Source organism: Chaetodon auriga, chromosome 13 (assembly GCF_051107435.1).
Source record: "Chaetodon auriga isolate fChaAug3 chromosome 13, fChaAug3.hap1, whole genome shotgun sequence".
Lineage (NCBI taxonomy): Eukaryota > Metazoa > Chordata > Actinopteri > Chaetodontiformes > Chaetodontidae > Chaetodon > Chaetodon auriga.
In genome coordinates this window covers 22,121,581-22,141,664 of record NC_135086.1, presented here as the reverse complement: position 1 = coordinate 22,141,664, position 20,084 = coordinate 22,121,581, and the positions used below count along the sequence as shown (strand labels likewise).

At 43.1% G+C, this 20,084-nt stretch overlaps 2 protein-coding genes across 2 annotated transcripts; both read left to right on the top strand.

Moving 5' to 3' along the window:
- The first annotated feature begins 3,468 nt into the window (after window positions 1-3,468).
- vtcn1 (V-set domain containing T cell activation inhibitor 1) lies at window positions 3,469-7,200 on the top strand. The gene is made up of 5 exons (XM_076747774.1): window positions 3,469-3,532; window positions 4,215-4,279; window positions 5,104-5,460; window positions 6,051-6,302; window positions 7,088-7,200. Exons 1-5 carry the CDS (start codon window positions 3,501-3,503, stop codon window positions 7,198-7,200), a joined length of 819 nt encoding a protein of 272 aa, XP_076603889.1. The 5' UTR covers window positions 3,469-3,500.
- Window positions 7,201-8,979: 1,779 nt separating this feature from the next.
- Window positions 8,980-18,762, top strand: trim45 (tripartite motif containing 45). Its single transcript, XM_076747299.1, has 8 exons — window positions 8,980-9,458; window positions 10,039-10,327; window positions 10,900-11,045; window positions 12,072-12,388; window positions 15,585-15,714; window positions 16,592-16,706; window positions 17,129-17,255; window positions 18,332-18,762. Exons 1-8 carry the CDS (start codon window positions 8,980-8,982, stop codon window positions 18,484-18,486), a joined length of 1,758 nt encoding a protein of 585 aa, XP_076603414.1. The 3' UTR covers window positions 18,487-18,762.
- Window positions 18,763-20,084: the final 1,322 nt, after the last annotated feature.

The following is a 20,084-nucleotide window of genomic DNA, read 5'->3' as shown; positions in this document are numbered from 1 at the left end:
TTGCAAGGAATTCCAGTCTGAGAGGCGTTGAGGTTCGTCATCAGGCAAAGGTACCAATCTCCATCAAAAAGAACAGATGCTGTCCATACAGCACACAGGCTGAGATAGCTGATCAACAACTTCACAAAATAGCAACCGCCATTGGTGTGATTAAGACTACGGTAGACGGAAAAGCTCTTCATTTGGCAGAGAGAATCAGTGATGTTCAGCGCCCAGGTGAGGATCATCGGAGGGATGATCAAGTACACAAAGGCATTTGCGTGTATACCTGGTCTACACGAGCAAACAAAATCCATGTCAAATATGTACTGCAGAATGTAGAAGATGACAATCAGCAGGAACATGCTCACAGCACTTATTAATTTAAGTCTTTGAGGAAAATCATGACCAAGGTGATTCATGCTGCCTGAAAAGAGTATCAGACTGAAAGCTGATAGGCTGAGTGGAAGATATCCTGTTGTAAGGCTGCTCCAGTTGAATTATCTTCCTGCTGGAAAAGGTGAGCGTGATGTCTTCTCTTGCATCGGCTGTGTCAGAAGGTGTCAAACACATGGACAGTTAAAACGTACTTATAATAGATCTGGACAGTGAGCAGTGTGACGCAGTGGTTACCCACAATGTGCCAGCACTTTCACAATGATGGTATATTTGCTTTTACTTCTCAAATCACTGAAGTGGGTTTTCCCGGGCAATTTTTATTGTGCAATGAAAAGAAGGAGATCCTCATTTTGACCACTAATCATTTTCTCAATTAAATGTCCATTTGGGAATCAAAATGTTTCAAGACGGAAATCAGTACAGGTGATAGTATATGTAATTTACATCATTTGAATTTTTTGTAAGGCACCATACTATTTCCCTTCGCTTCCAGTCTTTATGCTAAGCTAAGATAACCACCTCCTGGCTCCTGCTCTGCACTTACGCTAATGCACAGATGAAGCATCAGTCACAGTGGTGTAAGGTAGGAGCAACAGGCCGCAGTGAACCCCAGTTATTGGTTGAACACTGGTTGAACTGAACAACATCAACAATATTTTACCCAAGTGGAAACCTCTGGTGCTGAAGAATGAAGCCAACAGGAAAGTGCCAAAACTGCAGTTCATTGAACGGCCACTTGAGGTAGGCTCTGAAAGCCAGTCATTCTCATAGACTCCCATATTACAATGCCAAACTTTGTAGCAGGAATAAATATGTTTGCAGCCTGGTACAAAACATGGTTTTTGTCTCTATAGCTAATTTCTCTGTTCTGGAAAATGTAAGGGGGTGAATTTCTATATAACTCACTCATTTAAATTATATTACAGCTTAAATTTCTGCATTCTTATGGACATGGCCGCTTTGGTGACAGCTAGCCCCTAGATTTCAGCAACCAGGCTTTATTCAGCCCACTTCAGGTCCACCCATACTCCACCTCTTTGCCTATTTTTGGATTAGCTGGGAGTTTGGTGGAGTCAAGCACTGCCAAGATGGTGACAGCTGGAGCCACTGAGCTTCACAACAGCTCTTCAGAAAACTATGGGTGACATCACAGAGACGTCCATGTCCATGTTTTATACCGTCTATAATATTACCCAGCAATAATAATTGCATATCTTTACACCACAAAAGTGTTAAAGAAAATAATTAATTATCTATTTCACTGAATAGTTCTAGTTTATTTAAAGTTTTAATAGTTTATGTATAATAAAAGTACTTTTTTATAGACTGGTACTGAGTATTTTACAAAACAAAAATGAAACCCATGATGGAGGTGGGTTTGCTCTGTATGCTAAGAAGACCTTCTTTCTCTACAGCCCCCCTGGCAAATAGGCCCCCTGTGCAACCACAACCGCAACCCCTCAAAAAGAGGGTTCCCAAAATACTTCTCTGAACATAACTGTTGCCTTTTACTGTAAATATTGCACTCGTAAGCTTAAAGCTAATTTTCATCTGCAGTAGTTTGGCAAGTTAAAGTTAAAACATGAACACAATGATGAACAACACTAAAGAATGCCAAAACACATAATGGAAAAATATACGAAAGAGTACATGACATACACGTGTTAATGTGTCGTTACAAAAACACAAAGCACCCTCAGGTTCTATCTAAACCTGAGCTCAAAATAAAAAGGTTTGCTTTGCCGTGCTGCATTTGGTATGCATTTTAAAAAGATACTTGAAATTCTTGATTTGTTGTGTCACACATGTAACTAAGAATGATTTCACTGCTGCTTCATTGCACGAGTAGATGTCACGGTGCTATAAAGCAAACAGCAGAAACAATGTACTGTATGTGATTTAAAGCTTTAAGAGCTTATGAAGATGTACAGCCATAAGCACAGCTAAATGTCTGTTACAGCAGTGTCTCGCTGGAAATGCTCTGATTTTATTTGTTCTCATGTGCCTGTGGTGAGAATGTGGAAACTGAAAGAAAAAGTAAAATAAATCCCACTTCTTATTTCTGGTTGGTGTCTATGACTTCAGCGTGCTCGTGCAAATACCATATCACCTGTCACATGCAGACTTGAGGTTGGCAGAATTTTTTTTTTTTTTTTATTTAGTTTTAGAGAAAAAAATCACCAGATTCACCAATAATGAAAAAAAATCATTAGCTGCAGTCCTATACACAAAATCATTGAAAATTAGCTCAACCTCAAACGACTACAACAGTAAAATCCTGCTTTTACATCAATGCATGGGTAATAATAATCCAATGATATTATAACAGTCACAGGGGACATTTTTCTGCATTTAGTGCTTTTACTTTTAATACTTTCATTTCCTTGCAGAGTGTCTTTACAGTGTGTTTATAGTACTTTTACTTAGGTAAATGATGAGTACAGTCTTCACCACTGATGTTTTATATGTTTTAGATATTATATTATATGTACTCTATGTGGTGGGACATTTTCCACAAAAAAAAAGCTGTTCACTAGAAAAGAAGTTCATTATTTGGGTTTTCATGGCAGGCTGATTCTGCTCTCTCTGAGGCTTTTCCACCTCAACACACTAACAGTTACTCCACCTTGTGTAAACTGTTGAAGGAAACTCAGGGTACTTAGCATTCCTTTTCCTTTATGTAACCCAGCAGCAACCAATAATATATGCTTAACGTCATACAGATAATCCATTCCACTTCAAACATCATTTTTTACAGTGTATTAAAACATAGTAAATTTCATTCTGGTGAACAAGCCCCTTTGTGTTCAAGTAAGTAGCTTTAGTTTGATAAGATCAACGAGCTACTGTGATGACATGTCAGCTAGTATGCAGCACACGCCTTAGTGGTAATATTTACTTATGGTGTTGTGTTTCAAGAACTGTGAGGGACGCCAAATAGGCAAAACAGCAGACTGTCATTGTGTGGTGTGCAACTCAGCGGAGCCTGTCTGACAGTAGCATATGTGTATCGCTGATTTTTAGTGGAATGGTGGATATTTAGGAGGAATGGCATGACTGGACTTTGACTTAAGCAACAGGATCAAATCGTTCAATCTTCGCAAGAGGTTTTGTCCACAGCCATGGGTTCCCTCGGCCAGATCATCTTCTGCAGGTGTGTCAGTGAGCTTTGAAAACATGTAGGTGTGGTGAAAAGTAACAAAGGACACTTACTCGAGTAATGTACTTAGCTTCAATTTTACTTTGAGTATTTCTGTGTTATGCTACTTTACACTTCTACTACATTACATTTCAGAGAAAAATACGGTACTTTTGCACTTCACTTTATTTGACAGTAGTAACTGGTTGCTTTTAGTAACTGTGTACAGTGCATTGTGAAATATTGATATATAAATATATCTCAACTTTTTAGACTATCACATTTCAGATGTCTCTAAGTTGTTATGAAGTAGTTAAAACTAGCTCCACCTTGACCAGCTACAACAATAAAACACTACACATCAGTACGTATCAAACTGTGTATGTGTAACGTAATCTATAATATGTATTGGTCACTTGTTGCAGAACAACTACTTTTACTTTTGATGCTTAAGGTGCATTTTGCTGATAATACTTCTGTACTTTTACTTAAATATGATTTGATGAGCAAAACTTCAACTTCCAAAGGAGTATTTTTCGATTATATTGATACTTTTACTCAAATAAAAGATTTGCAAGCATCTTCTTCTGCTACAGATTTGCATATCAGAAGCTTCTGGTCTTGTGTGCTGTGAAGTTGATCTGCAGGTTGATGTTAACTTACACTTTGCTGCGTTTGTGTTTCTCTCTGTGTGTAGCATGGTTATCCTCATCATCGTATTCTCAGCCATCATCATCCTCATCATAGCCTTGACCTTCTCGGGTAAGACCCGTGGATCCTTGTGAGATCCTGTGATCATTAGTGGTGGCTCTGTCATGCTGGAGGGGATCCATGGGTGTGTTCAGCACATGCTGTGTTTGTCCAAATGAAAGCAGTTACTTGTGAAAACACCTTTAAAACCATCTCACCGTCTGATTTGTAGCTTTATGCATGATGTGCCATGCCCATTTGAATGTGCAGTTCAATTTCCATCTAAGATAAATGTTTTTTGAAGGAATGTTTGTGCAAACATGGAAAAGTATCAGCACTCTGATACTGTTCTATCCCCATTCTTCTCTTTATTGAGTGTAGATTTGATTGACAGCTTTGATCACGGGTTGGGTTCAGGGTTCAAATAGAGTTAGGAGGGTTAGAATACTCCACCTGCAGAAGACTTCTCATCATGTTAGAAATGATCGGGTTATCAGTCATAGTTACATAGAGAATAAAAAAGCATTGTTGGTTTATTTCTTAATCTTTCAGAGCAGAGAATTTCAAGATGTGTGTGTTTTTCTTGGAGCACATAGTGAACTGCAATATGCAGCTTGATGGAGGACTATGGATTTTGTCCCCCATCTCTTACATCACAATCACTTTGGAAAGGATCTCTTTATAGCCAGTATGGACAGAAGGAGCAATTAGAGTGACCGATAACTATGTGCATGTCAGCGAGTAAATGTGAATCTATTCTTTAAGAAAATCTTTCAAAATTTGCCAGAAACATCACTGAAAGCTGTTCTAAAGTTTGCAACATACTCATAGACCTAAGACCAATAAGCATTATTTATTCTCCACGATGAGTCTGTACCTGTGCCCTTGTCCCACAGGCTCCCCGTCTGGGGTGATGAGCAGCAACACATTGCCCATTGCCAACCTTGGCGAGGATGGGTTTCTCAGCTGCTATCTCCACACAAGGGAACAAACCTTGCCCGGACAGGTGTCAGTCACCTGGGAGAAGACGGGGCTGAGTGGACTTGTTTACCAGTATGAGAACGGAGCTCCGAATCTCAAGGATCAGAACTCACAGTTCAAAGGGAGAACTCAGCTCTTCCCTGATGTTTTAGTCACAGGGAATGCCTCTCTGCTGCTCAGGGATGTGAGACGTAGCGACGCGGGGGAGTACACCTGCAGCATCAGCTCCTCTGATGGCGGAGGAAAAATCAGCATTCAGCTCCGAACAGCAGGTCGGAAGACTCGTCTGTCAAGTTTCACTGTGTGTTTGCTTTGAAAATGAATCTCATTAAACTTTAACTCGCCCTGTTCAGCATTCCAAAGCAGTATAAAGTGTGCATATAACACACTGTAAAGCATTTCTAAGCAGATAAAAGGCCATCTTTAAGTGTTTACCAATGTACAGTACTCTTTGACAATTAGAATTACTCCTATGGAGAGAAAGAATTATTACAACTTTTTACTCATACATGTATGTCCATTTAGTTTTTAAATGTATGTTCATTTAGACAAATCCTGTACATTAATAAACACTGTTTAGATCCACATACAACTATATTACAGCAAGAGAACATTTGTAGTCTGTAGCTGAGATTAAACACTCAACGCTGTGGGAAGAAAAGCGTTAAAGAAAGAGTAAAACACAATATTCTCTTTAAACGTAATGTAATCGTTTAATCTCTTTTCTTTTTGGGACAATCTTGTTTTACGACCCATTGAAAGGTAGCCATCCATAGTGTGACAACTGAATGTAGTCAGCCTTGGAAAACTCACATTGCAGCATGGATTCAGGATTTTTACCTTCCCCCCTTTATTTTCGCAGCCTTTTCAGCCCCCACATTAAAATTCTCAAACGGCACCCTGACTGCTGAGGCAAGCAGGTGGTTCCCTAAACCAAACGTGACATGGTCGAACTACGACGGGAACATCCTGCAGGGAAGTACCAGCTTCACCCCAAACTCTGAAGGGATATTCAGTGTAGTCAGCACGCTGCCGTCAGTCAACGTCAGCGACACCTACACCTGCACGATTGAAAATAACCTGGTAACCGCCATCTCCAAGGCAACTATAGCAGGTACTCTTGTTTAATTTCTCCATATCAAGTTTTTACAAGGATATCTGTGGATTTCAAAGTCTCTCTGTTGATGTGTCATGAATGACTGGTACAGTACTAACCAGAGTCTGCTAGAGGAACTTAAAGAGGCACCTTGCTGATTTTATACACAAAGTTCATTTCACTAATCAGGAGGAGCATTGCTCCTCCTGAACAGGTGAGTAATATCATCTGTGGCTCTGAAGGAGCTTTCTGAAGTCTGAGGAAATAGCCACGATGACATTGTCAAGGTTATTTTCTGATTTGTTATTAGTTGTTATCTCAGATTGTCTCACAAAGCCTGAGTTACTAACTGGGGTATGAAGTTTGAAAGATATGGGCAAGCAGGTTTTAATGAAAGATGCTATTGAGTTGCATCATGGGAAATGTAGGATTTATACTGAAACTAAAAGTCCCTTGTATGACTCATATATTGAGCTGAAAAACTGAATATCTCAGTCTCTGCTGCTTTGATTCTTTTATTGAGTTTGAAAGTGAATTGATGGAATGTTCCTTTAATTTGACTGATCTCTAGCAGACATTTCTGCATAAAAAGGATAAATAAACTCAACAATTCAAAAAAACTTGTTCCTTCCTTCTTCTCATACTGCACATAGTTCAAAATCCAAACAAAAAAAATGGACAAAAATCAACTAGAACAGAAAAAGAAAATGGAAAAAGATATGTTTTAAAAAAAAAGTGACAGAGATTGTATTACATGTGAGGGAGAAAAAAAAAAGATGTGACTCTCCTTTCGTATTTTCCAGGTTCTGAAGTTTCTGGGAAAACATACTTCACCTACAGCACTGCATCATCCCTGCTGGCATCAGCTTACCTGAGCATTATGACCACTGTCCTCTGCATCTGTTATCTGACCTAACCACACACACACACACACACACACACACACACACACACACACACACACACAAACACAAGTGGTGGGTGGGACATTCCCTAGACTTACATTCATTTCCTGAAGACTTACCCTCACCCTAACCACTATTTGCCTATTCCTTCCCCTATACCTAACCTAACCTTACCTAACTCGTAACCCTATCCTCAGTCTTCACCCTAAAATGTAATGATTTAACTTGTGGGGACCTGTATTTTGTTCCTACAAGTAAGGTGAGTCCCCACATGTGACTGTGTAAACAGATTTTTGTCCCCACAACGTGAGAAATACATGGGCACTCCACCCAGGGGACAGCCTCTTAGTGTGTGCGTGTGTTGTACTCAGTGACAGGCTTTTTCAGATTCACAGTACATACAGGGAGTAAAAATTTTTTTTGTACATTATTTATTACAATCAGTGTTGTTGCCATGTAACAGCATTTAACTGGTGTAAGTGGTGCATTTTCTCAGTTAACATTCACATTTTATTTTTATTTTCTGAGATGTGTCATGTTTTAAGTGAAGGCTCCATCTATATTATTTGTCAGTAAACATTTTTTAGAGTTTTTTTTCTGTCTATATTCCATAAGATTGAATGCAGAAAATTGAAGAAATGAAATGAAACAGTATATGAAATTTCAGCATATGAGGACTGAGACCCTTAGAAAGGGTGTATTTCATTAAATTTCTTTCCTACTGTTTCTTGTATTACTGAGTTAACTAATAAATACAATGAATCTTCTTCATTTAGTTGTTCTGAAGTGGGTGTGTTTTTTGCAGGGATGTCAAAGAAGATAATGTAGCCTTAAAGGATCAGTGAGAAGGATTTAGGGGATCTATTGGCAGATTATAATATTCATAAGTGTGTTTTCATTAGTGTTTAATCTCCTGAAAATAAGAATCGCTGCATTTTCATTCACTTAGAATGAGCCTGTTGTATACAGAGGAACTTGGCCCTCTTCGATGGAGGCTGTCATGTTGCACACCATGTTTCTACAGTAGCCCAGAATGATCAAACCAAAAACTGGCTCTAGTGAGTCCCTTTTGCATTTTTTGCATATTTTGCGGCCGCTGTAGGTCTCAGGCGAGGTGTGTCCAGTTGGATGTAATCTGCAACCTCACCACTAGATGCCACTAAATCCTACACACTGGTCCTGTAGCAATTAATATTAATAATGAGTTAAGTTAATAATAATAAGTTAATTTTCTACAGAAAAAAGGCAAAACCTGAATTTCTCTAATTGTACCATTGGCATAAAAATAGAGAGAGTATTTCTGCCATTAGAACAGCTATGCCTCTTGTAAACCAAAGGACGCTGTTACATCTGTCACAATATGTCCGTGCAGCGTGATGGTAGCATGTTATTCTGTCCTGCCAGTAGATGGGGGCAGTCAGAGTCCAGACTGGTATTAAGGAGTTGTGGAAAGTGGTTGGACCACCCCTGATAGTCAGTGTGAGGTTTCCTATTGGTTTGGTAGTGTAAGGTGTCGAATGTCCCACGGAGCCTGAACGCAACCCTTTCCACCGGGGAATAATGTGACTTTCCTGCAGGATTTAAGCAGCGAGGTGGAACTACGATGTTTTTATCATCACTGTGGAGATAAGTGATGCTTTGGTTTCATATGAGAGTTTTTTTTAGGCAGAAAAAGGGTTCAAGAGAAGGCTGCTGTCAGTTCTGTCAGGATCGTGGAGCTCGGTGGGTGTCTGGCTACTAAGTTACTCGCTGCTTTGTTTTTGGGGCCAGAAGTCACCAAAAGATCCACAATGTCGCAGTCTGAGCGGAAAAAGGACCCGGAGCGGCCGAAGTTAAACTCGGAACAAGAACAAAACGGAACTTTGGTGAACCCGAGAGCGCTTTGTTCCGTGTGTAAACGCTTGTACCGGGACCCTAAAATCCTCCCCTGTCTGCACACCTTCTGCTCGGACTGCATCGGCCAGCTGGAGCCGTTCTCCGTGTCTCCGCGCCGCCGCCGGGACGCCCCGGAGGACAGCCAGGTAGAAGCGGCGGAGAAGGACCGACCCACCGTCACGGTGCTCTGTCCTGACTGTGATACCGAGGTGGACATCCCTCCCGCGGGACCGGAAGGGCTGAGCACCGACCACCTGGCGCTGGACGAGGTATTCCTGGAGACGCTGGTGACTAGCGGCCCGCTGGGATGCGACCTGTGCGGCGAGGGAGGCGCAGAGAGCCGCTGCGAGGTCTGCAGCGTCAACCTGTGCGAGTTCTGCTGCCAGGCGCACAGGTAGTCTGTTCTATTCTATAATATTCTGTTCTATCCCATTCTATTCTGTCCTGGTCTATTCTATTCTACTGTATTCTATTCTATTCTGCAGGAAAAGTAACAGGTAGAGTCAATTCTCTTCTGTTGTTTTATAGATTATTCGCCTTTAGACTCACAGATAGATTAACTGTGTTCTATTCTGTTCTTTTCTATTCTACTGTATTGTGTTGTGTTGTCAAGCTAATATGAAGGCCAGGCTCGCTATGATTGTATTTTCTCCTGCTGAGTTATGTGTGGGATGGTGTTCTGCTCTCTTATCAAACTCACAGGCAGGTCCTGTTTTAACCAATGACAGCACAGGATGGGAAAGACTGGAACAGATTCTACTGAAGGGCTCCAATCATCAATAAATGTGCCGATCATGATCTCAATGAGTCATTTTTTCTCTAAAACTGGTAGTGTGTTTTGTCCAGTCAGGAATCCAGTGACATTATTTATACTCTCATTATGTTCTGTTTTCTTCTGCTGTTATTGTCTGCTGTCCAGCTCAGAGCTAAGTTCTGTTCCACATGTTCATGTCTGTTCCCTCTCCTGTCTGCAGACGCCAGAAGCGAACAGCATCTCACTCTGTCCAGAGTCTGGAGGAGCTGAAGTCTCGCGGTCGTCTTTGCCGCCCCGTCCTCTGCTCCCTCCACCCTGCCCAGGAGCTCCGGCTCTTCTGTCAGCCCTGCGACCTGCCCGTCTGCCTGGAGTGCGCCGCCACGCTGCACCGCGACCACCGCTGCTGCCCCACCCGTGATGTTATCGATCGTCATGGAGACCGCATCCGAGAGCTGGTCACGGCGCGCCTGCGTCCTCGCCTGGAGCGTCTGAGGGACTCACTGCAGAAGGTGCCACAGAGTGTGTGTTGAAAATGATTGTTATGTTGAGAAGATATTAAACGCACGGTTTGTAATTTTTACTGCAAGGGGTCTCTCGAAAAGATGAGGTGTTTGAAAGTTTTATCCGTTACGTTTAGTCACATTTGCCCACTTTCTTCTTCACTCTCTGACGCGTCCTCTGGTGTTTCCTGTGTTTCCCCGGACGGTAATGCTGTAGGATTTGATGCCATTGACAGGTGACCAAATTAAAGGCAGCGTTACCTTGAATAAGATAACAGATTTCTCCGGGTTTGCACATGGAAGCACACAAGTCAGCAAAATGTATAAGTAATTGTTTTTAGACATTTAATGTGGAAATGTTACATCACACTCAAGTGCCTCAAGTGCCCTAACCCTAACCCCCTAACCCTAACCCTAGCTCCATCCAAGGCTTCATGAGAGCCTTAAAAAACCTATCTCTAAGTCCATGTTACAACACATTGGGTGGATTTTAACACTGGCCTCTCTGTTGTTTGTCGTAACATAAATGATTTGCCATGCTTGACTTTTTTTTCAACAAAATTCTTTCCACCCCGTTACAGTTGGACCTATCCCAGGAGGCTTTGCAGGCACGGGTGGATGCAACAGCGACCGAGGTGAGGGCGTTTGCACGAGGCTACGCCAGTGCTGTGGAAGCCCACTGCCTGTCTCTGCTGCATCGCCTGGAGGAGCTCCGTGTCCAGCGCAGGTATGGCACAAACACAGTTCTCGTAGAGTAGGCAAAAAAAATATTAGGAATATTCTTTTAGGAAATGAATTAAGTTTATCAGTTTCAGAAGTAAGCATGCATCAGAAGCGTCTCAAAATCATTCCAAACAGTCTTGCTGAATGTTAAGAAGGATCACAGGGTTATTCCTCAAGGTCCCTGCTCACACTGTGACTGACAACCCCGAGCTTTGTGTGGTTTTAATGGATTCTGATTCTGGCTCCGCATCACTTCTGGGTTTGTTTTCCTGACCTCTGACCTCCCTGTGGATGAAGGAAAGAAAAAAAATACCTATTGTCCTCTTCAGCGGATAGAGTCTCATAAATTGTGGAGCAGCTGTGGTAAAGTTTAGCATATTATTGCGCATTTTTCTTAACATTTACTACCCCCATCCACCTATTGTATCAGTAGTCAGTGGTAGTTTGAACCCTTATAGGTGCAGCAGAAAGCTGAACCCTGAAATAATCTGAACTATCTGTCCATTTACTAGCTTTTCCCAAAGCCTTTTAAATCCCATCTGAGGGTCTTCATCAGCAGAGTCCATGACAACTGAGCAAACTATCCGCAGAATGTGAGATGTGGTTATTACCATTGTCTGAGGTAAAACATGACCTTTAACCCTTAATTTGAACATGAACGGTTGCAAATTAACCACAAAAAAATGTGAGCTGAAAGCCACATTGGCCGGACGCTATGAGCATAGGTATTTCAAAACATTAATGAGAAACTATCAGTCAAGAAATGAATGCTCTTTGGAAAGTAATTCCATTCTGAGAAGGAAAATAGGGAGCATGTTAAAAATCAGCAGTGCCTATTTATTGCCAGCTAAGTGGTGTGAGTGGTGCATGGTGAAACAGTAACCACCCCACCTGCTGTTTGTTATTTCAAGGAACATTAGGCAGTCTGTATTTCCACAGACAAAGGTACTGCATATTTCCCTTTAATAGATACAAACATCTCTCATCATGGGAGATTCCTCTTGTAATTCACGCCGTCTTCGTCCTCCAGGAACCAGCTCCACCTGCAGAGGGCACAGCTACAGCAGACTCTGCTGGACATCGGAGGCAGTGTGGAGTTTGCAGAGAGACTGCTGAGCTGTGGCTCAGACGCTGAGATCCTCAGCGCCAAAGGTGTGACCCTGAGAAGACTGACCAGCCTGGCAGAGAGCAGCTACGACCCCCACCCAGCAGCTGTCGAGCCCGGCGATGGAAGCGGCATCTGCTTCAGGCCCAGGGAGCCAGCAGGGGAGGTGGACGGCTACCCGGTGGTTGGGGTCATCAACTCCAGGACAGTGGACCTCAGCAAGTGCACCATCGAAGGGGAAGGTAAACCCCTCCTATTATATTGTGTTTTGTTAACAGTAGTGAGTAAGGGTCAGGACTTCCTGCTGGTGCAGATGTGGAGGGGATGGGGTAAGTGTTTGTGGGAGGGGGTGGGGTCAGTGTTCACTCAGTTCACCTGGAGCAGTTAAAGACTATTGTTACCTTCCTGGGTTCTTTGGCTCAAAGACAGAAATTCCTGTGGGACTGAAGGAATGTTGAGGTGACTCAATAGGCCTGAAGGCAGTGCACAGAGGGGATGTTTACACACAAACAGAGCGCACACACACACACACACACACACACACAAACACACTGTAAAAGAGAGAAGAGAAACAAAGGCTTACAAGTGACATTGCAAGTAGCCACATGACATTTTCGAGTGATAGAATCACTACTTTTAAAGGCTGGAGAGATGAAGTTCACCAACCAACCAGGGATTCATGATGGAGCAAAAACACGCAAAAACACACACACACACACACACACACACACACACACACACACACACACACACACACACACACACACCAGCTACACTACACCTCCTACACTTATTTTTTCCACTCCTATGCACAGTCAGTGTACACAAACAGTAAGTAAGTAAGTAATGAAGTGCCAGTTAAGGGTAAAGCTTTCAGCAGCTTTGTTGGGATGGGGTCTAAGATACAAGTTGATGGTTTAGATCATGAAATTGTTAGTTGTTGAAGGTTGATGGGAGCTGTTTGTGAGGTTCCTGTGTTTGAAGACAAACTGGTGCCAGTTGAGGGCAGGAGGTGATGAATTTTTGTCTCTAACGAAATTCTTCCATATTGGTGGAACCCCATTGTTTTCATGATTTTTGCTTTAATTTGCAGCTTGGTTCAGTCTACCATGGAGCTATACTAATACTTTCACACACAAGTGGTGCAGTCACCCTCTGCTGTCTATACAAATGACCCCCTTCCAACACACACAAACACATTTGTACCTCAGTCCTTATGAGGGTATTCATTGACATTGCATTCACCAGCACCTTCCTCTAACCTTCACCATCACAACTCATTGCCTAACTCTAGCCTAAACCTAATGTTAAGATAACCCTTAAAACCAGGTCTTTACCCTCAAACAGCCCAAAGTCTGTCTGAAAGTCAGAACCAGCCGAAATGTCCTCACTCCCAAAGTCAAAAAACTCCCTCTGGTTCTCACAAAGATAGCTGTACAAGTATGTACACACACTCACACATGCACACACACAGTCAGCCGGCAGAGATTTGTAGCAGCTTGTCTTCATGAAAGGCTTAGCTTAAAGTAGTGTTTACCTGTGTTGGAAATGGAAAACCTCAGCAAACAAGGACGTTTATGCCGAGTCCTCTGCGTAGGTGTCAAAGAGAAGTGTACTATTGTAATGTTTGCCAAAAGGTCAGTCCATGTTTAATGTGAAGCATCTGTTTGGGTGCTTGCTCGTGTGCATTTTATCTGCCTTGGGGCCAAATAAAGCGATGACCTTTCCATTCATCCACACTTCCTTTTCATGCTGACTTCTTAATGTACATGGTCAAGGCTTTCTACGTATAAATCCACAGTATCACCGCATCAGCTAAACCCCGGTTTGTCTACATTTAAGTTGTTTGTACCTCCTGAACTTTCATCAGCCACATCAACTTCACGCAGTGTGATACTTTCATTTAAGGGGGCAGATAAAGGCCAGATTTCTGTGCTGACTATTAGAAAGCAGAAATCACAGAGGCTTACGGACGATTATCCGCTGTCTGTGTGATAAGGGGGTTTGAAGTGGTGGATTTAGACCTCGAGGCCGTGCAGCACAGGTGAAATGCGGGCCAGAACAGCTGCATCTGGAATGGTGACAGCTGCTGGGCACTAGGCTTAGCAAGCACACATTCACAGATAATTCACCCCCATTAGTGGCAGCAGTGATAGCAGTAATAGAAGCAGTGGTCCAAGTGACAGGAACTGCAGTGATAGCAGGAGATTTTTTTGTGATGGCAGTGGTCGTAATTATTGCACTCAATCCCATGCAGTGAAAGTAACAAGAATGTAAAGCAAATGTCTTCCTTTGTAAATAAAAGTTATTCATTCCAAATCTAACAGGCCGTCCACACTCACCCCAGTGTTACCAGTCACTCGGCCGCAGGTTGTTCAGGTGGAATGTGGGCGAAGCTGAGGTCAGTTAAGAGCAATTCCAATGGTAGAGGTGTCATGTGCCCCATCCTAACAGGCTCAAGTTAACAGAAGAAACGGGGAAATGTCAATCAAGCACACCCTGCACACACCCACACAGCCCTGAGAAGAGCTTAAATCAGCCAGTCTATTAAAATCAGTGAGTAACAGTTTGTATGAACGATGGGCCCCTCCTAAGATAGTCAATAACCTTTAGGATTTTATTATTATCCTTACGGCTGGAAATAATTAGATAATAATTATTTTCTGTTGATTGTTTTTTTTCTCTTCTCCCTGCTTCTAATCTTTGTGCTAAGCTCAGCCAAATACATTCCAGCCTCGGCTCTGTACTTAAAGCAGACCTGAGAATTATCATCTCAATCTCAGAAAGTAAGCAACTCTCTCTATAAAGTCCCTTTTAACATGTATTGGCAGACGTGGCAATAGCAGTGATGCTAGCAGTAGCAGTTACAGTAATGATGCTGCAGTAGCAGCAACCGCTTCAGTAACTGTAAGGGTAACATTTGCAGCAATAGAAGTATTAGACAGTTGAAACAGAATCAGCGGAGGTAGTTTCATTAGCAGCAGAAGCGACTCCAACAGCATCCAAACAGATCGCCCTGCAGCGACTGGAAAGCACAGAAAAATAACAGATGAATACACAGCGTAGGATCATTCGTCATTGAGCCGCTAATAGAGTCTGACAAGAAAATGCAAAGCAGCATTAATCACTGCCACGAACACAAATAGTGTTAGCTTTAACACAACAACAATGCCACAACAGCTGATGAATATCTTCAGCCAGAGCGCAGCACAACACGTTAATGAAACACTAAGTGAGGATGTGAGGTTGTAGAAAACTCTTCTCAGCAGTACTGAAGCCCAGCTGTGCCTGCAGTCACACTTAAACTGGCTGCAACCTCCATATGTTGAGGAGGAAAGCCTCTGACAAGCACCAGCAGGGCGCTGTTTCATGGCTGAGATGGTGTGCCTGTGTGTGTGTATGTGTGTTAAATTAAGGCCTCTAACCCCCTGCTCACAGGTCTACAGAAGGGCAAGGAGGGTCAGCGGGGCCACTTCACCCTGTTTTGCCGAGACTCAGCCGGGGAGCAGATTGCACAAGGTGGAGAGCATGTCCTGGTCAGCATCGTCCACAAGGAGAAGAAAAGCTGGTGAGTGTCAGCGTCTGGCCTGCTGTTCCAGCTCTCTGAGGCCTTTCTGATTCACCAAGAGGGAACATTCAGCAGGCCAGGTCAGAACTTGACTTCAGCCGGACACGTCGGGCAGCTTGAGTGATGGCTCTATTTTTTCAGGGCCACCTTTTTTGTGCTGGTGAAGAGGCATTTTCACGGGGCACAGTGAGCTTTTATTCTCTCAGTGTCATTAGCAGTCCAGCGGCACGCTGCCATTTTGGTGTCGGGAGCGATCAAGTTTTTCACCGTCTGCCACCCAGCTGCTCAGAGCAGGTCAGCAGAGCACTCTGCACCTGTGGATGGTGCTATTTTTAGCAGCACCCTGACAGACCTCTCAAAATCACACAAACAACTGTTTGTCATGATGTGCATTTCTAACCCTAAGAAGTAGTTTTGTTCCATTCACAGCACTGTCACACAGACTCATGTGATTAATATCAGCCTTACAACCATGTGAAGGCGGTCTGATGCGCATTATCAAACCACAGTTACTCACAACGGATCTCCTGTGGTTACCCTACAATCTGATTCAACCAGCAACCGCACATACCTATTTCCTCCTATATGCATCAAACGTGTGGGTTACACCTCAGTCATCAACACAGCCCCCAGAGTTCACTGATCAGCAGCGCTGGAGAGGGTGACAGCACGTTGATGCACGAAATAGGTCAGCATGTGGCCTTTCAACACCATGATGTGGTGGAACAGACTCACACTTGGTCAAACAGCAGAGCTTGAGTTGCTGTGCAGAGGTCATGAGTGTTTGAATATGTTGTTAACTATAAATAAGTGTCAGTTGTGTTTCTCAGTGGTAGTCTGTAGTATTAATAAGATGATTGGTTTTCTCCTCCTTCAGCACGGTGGAGGCAGCAGTGGTTGACAACGGCGATGGATCCTACAGCGTTTCATACACGCCAAAAGAGCCCGGAGCCTACTCAGTGTGGGTTTGCGTCAAAGCCCAACATGTCAAGGTACAAAACCAGCCCGCAGAGTTTGTCACAATATAATATGAGAAGGCAGATTTTTTTTTTTTTCTTTCTCAAACCAGTTGTTATTAATGATGCTTTGCAGCTGAGAGTTGCATGGTAGAATAGTTAAACATGAAGCTGGACTTGATGCGGTACTGCCAGCAGCTCGCAGCGGACCACCTCAGGGCTGCTCACATCACCCGGGCCGTTTTAATGAACGTGGACACAATTCTCTTCAGGCAAAAACAAGTTAAACAGGCTGACAGCTCTGATGATGCATTAACCTGCTGGGATGCTCGAAAAGTAACAGCGTGTCTGACGCCCTCAGTTAGCAGAACGCTCTCACCTTCATGTTTTTATTTAATCTTGCCTTGTGTTGACTAAGACATACCGACTGACAGACTCTGTCCCGTCTCGCCCTGCAGGGTTCTCCATTCATCCTGAATGTGAAGAGGAAGTTGAGGCGTCACAGTGGGACGTTTCACTGTTGTTCCTTCTGCTCCAGTGGAGGAGCCAAAGAGGCTCGCTGCGGCTGCCCGGGAACCATGCCAGGTACACAGAAGACATCATTAACATGTCCGGTCGGAGAGACAGTTCTCACTCCCTTTTTCACAATGAAGAAAAACAGCAGAAATGGTGCTCTTTGTTTTTGAATTGGACATCGAGAGAGAGCAGACGGAGGAACAATTTGGAACCAGGACACTTATTATTAGACAGCGCTATCGTCTGTGCCTTTTCAGTGGATGGACTCCTGGCTTTAAGAGAAGCAATAGTCTGATTTCTGTCTTTACTGTCCATGTGCTCTCATGTTTAAGTTCATTTTATCTATCCAACCTTCAGAGCTTAAGATACAGTTAAACTTGTTTTAAACGCATCACTCGAGTTTCTTTGTCTGCGTTTTATGAATCATGCTGCCGCAAGACATGTTGTATTTTGAGAAAGGAGGCACAGTTTTCTCAATAAGAAACGTACTGTGACTAATCATTTCTCTCTCCATCGAAAGCTACAAATCACTAAGTGAGGTAGAAGTGGAAAAGGGAGGCTGAGTTCTGTGCCGAGTGATGAGGATTACAACACTCTCAGGATATTTAAAGGAAATGTTTCCCTTCAGGATTAATCACTCTGTTGAAGTACTGTAACTCTGTTCACATTTCGTTTTGCTGCCTGGCCACCTCGAGAGGAATTCTCTGGATAGTCTGACAACACTAACGGGAGAGAAATGTGACATGTGCACCTGTGCAGAGCTGCGTCCTGGATATGAAGTCATACAGTGTGCAGCTTTGTTAACCCTGTGAAAACAGGCGTCCCACAGGTGGTGAACTGTCCACAGGAGTTGGCTGTTTGCAGGATCCTGTTTAAATCCTCCTCAAATAAAAACCAGAATAGCTATTCATTCTTTTTGAAGTGCAAAGCTCAGGCTTTTGTCTTTCATGTCCTGACACGGTGTGCTGGTGATGATGGCATTAAGTGCAGTGAAAAACGTGAAAGCATGAAAGTATCAAAACACCTTTGCATAAACTGAACATATCTCCTAAACTCAAATATTTTGTTCATATTTCTACATTCAATTAATTTAGTAAATGAACACAGAGTGGTACCTGGTCTCATGTCTGTTTTTGTGACTGCAGGAGGATTTAAAGGCTGCGGCCACAGCCACAAAGGACACCCGGGGAAGCCCCACTGGTCGTGTTGTGGCAGCACCGTGGAGCAGTCTGAGTGTTTGCCTCAGAGCGTGTTGGCTGCAGTTTCCCCCCACGGCCACCTGCGAACTGTGGAGCTCTGAGGTGACACAGAGATCAGACTAGTCAAGATGGTGTGAGAAAGGATGGCAGCAACCCAAAGGCTGGAGCAGCTGAGGGAGTCAGCTCAAGGTCGCTGCTGTAGGTCCTTCATAAGGTCAGACGAGGGAAGTGAAGCTCTGCAGACACAGTGGAACATCCCAAGTCTCTCTTTTCTTATTTCCTCGCTCCTCAATCCTCTCTTGAACCAGAAGTCATTCTGGTCTGTGATCTAAAGCTCTTATCATCATTTCCAGTCAGTCACGTGAGGCTGATGAAGGTTTGATACGGTTACATGATTTCAGTTTCCCTGAAACATTTGGCCTAATACGCGATTGTTCAGAAGAAACCATAATCATATTCTGGGTTATTAAATGATTCCACATTCAAAATATCAATAAATACAGATGCAAATAGCATGAATACATTCTGCCTGTAGACATGGGTCCTGTGCCTCGGAGCAGGACACAGTTCACAGTGTAAATGCAGAATGCAGGCTGGTCTTCATGCACAGGTGTTTGTTAAACAGGTCACAGGCTACAGAAAGAAAACACTGCACTGATAACTGCGTGCCTTTATTAGCATTAGCACAGTGCACATTTGTACAGACACAGGTTCATCAAAGGTCCCTCCAGCTGTTACAGCTGACAGAGAGCTGGTCCAGCTGTGATCTGTGATCGCTTCAGGAGAGGACGTCTCATTTCTCTAACAACACGTTTCCTCCTTTCTTCTCTCCTCCGCGGTTTCCTTGCATCTCTCCGTGCATCCTCTGTGGGACGCACTGAGACGCAAGTGAGGGACACAGGCTGTTGTTGAAGAGACTTGGGATGCAGCCAGAGATTGAGGCAGGACAGTTTTTTGACACAGTGTCCCAACTTTTTTGGTGTCTGCGTTGTATAAGACAAACACCAAGTGTGAGCTCTGACTCTGTGCTGGAAAGTGCCTTTGTTGTCTAAGCTGTGCCCACCTATGACAGGCTGGAGGAGAAAGAGAATGAAATGCTCCAGGAACAGCAGCACCGTCTCCTGCATCAAATGTGTTAAAAGCTTTGCTGAAGGGCACCTTGGAGAAGAGGTAGCTCTGCTTCTTCATTGTACACTTTCCTTCACCATTCGTTGTCTCGTGTTTGTTTGTTTTTTTTACCTTGAAGCTGTTGTTGATTTCAAAGGTGCTGAAATCAGTGTTTTTTATCTTCAATGTGAAACTCATTAAAACAGGAACATTGAGAATCAGCAGACAGTTGAACTTTAGTACTTTTATATCTTTTATATCCTTCAGTCAGGAAACATATTGAGCAAAGGATGTAAACTTTGAAATATGGTGCCTTGCAAACAATCACGATGCTGAAAGATATGAGCAATAATTCTTATTATCTGCACTGATCACAGGTCTGTAGTTAGCATTTCCATCTCATCAGTGATGATTTTTATTTTGGATGGGGAAGTACAGTGAATACAGTAATTCTGAAGTCATTGCTGGACTTTTGTTTGTGCATATCTGAAATAAATTTACTGTGTTATTTCATCATGCTAACTACAGGTTATGTGTTTGTACACATACTTAGCTCATTGCTATGGGCACAAACTGGGTAAAATATGGGTTG

Coding starts and splice junctions, on each gene's coding strand:
- vtcn1 (XM_076747774.1), top strand. CDS start 3,501: ATGGGTTCCCTCGGCCAGATCATCTTCTGCAG. Junction 4,280..5,103: donor CATAGCCTTGACCTTCTCGG/GTAAGACCCGTG, acceptor CTTGTCCCACAG/GCTCCCCGTCTGGGGTGATG. Junction 6,303..7,087: donor CTCCAAGGCAACTATAGCAG/GTACTCTTGTTT, acceptor CGTATTTTCCAG/GTTCTGAAGTTTCTGGGAAA.
- trim45 (XM_076747299.1), top strand. CDS start 8,980: ATGTCGCAGTCTGAGCGGAAAAAGGACCCGGAGCGGCCGAAGTTAAAC. Junction 16,707..17,128: donor TCAAAGCCCAACATGTCAAG/GTACAAAACCAG, acceptor CTCGCCCTGCAG/GGTTCTCCATTCATCCTGAA. Junction 17,256..18,331: donor CTGCCCGGGAACCATGCCAG/GTACACAGAAGA, acceptor TTGTGACTGCAG/GAGGATTTAAAGGCTGCGGC.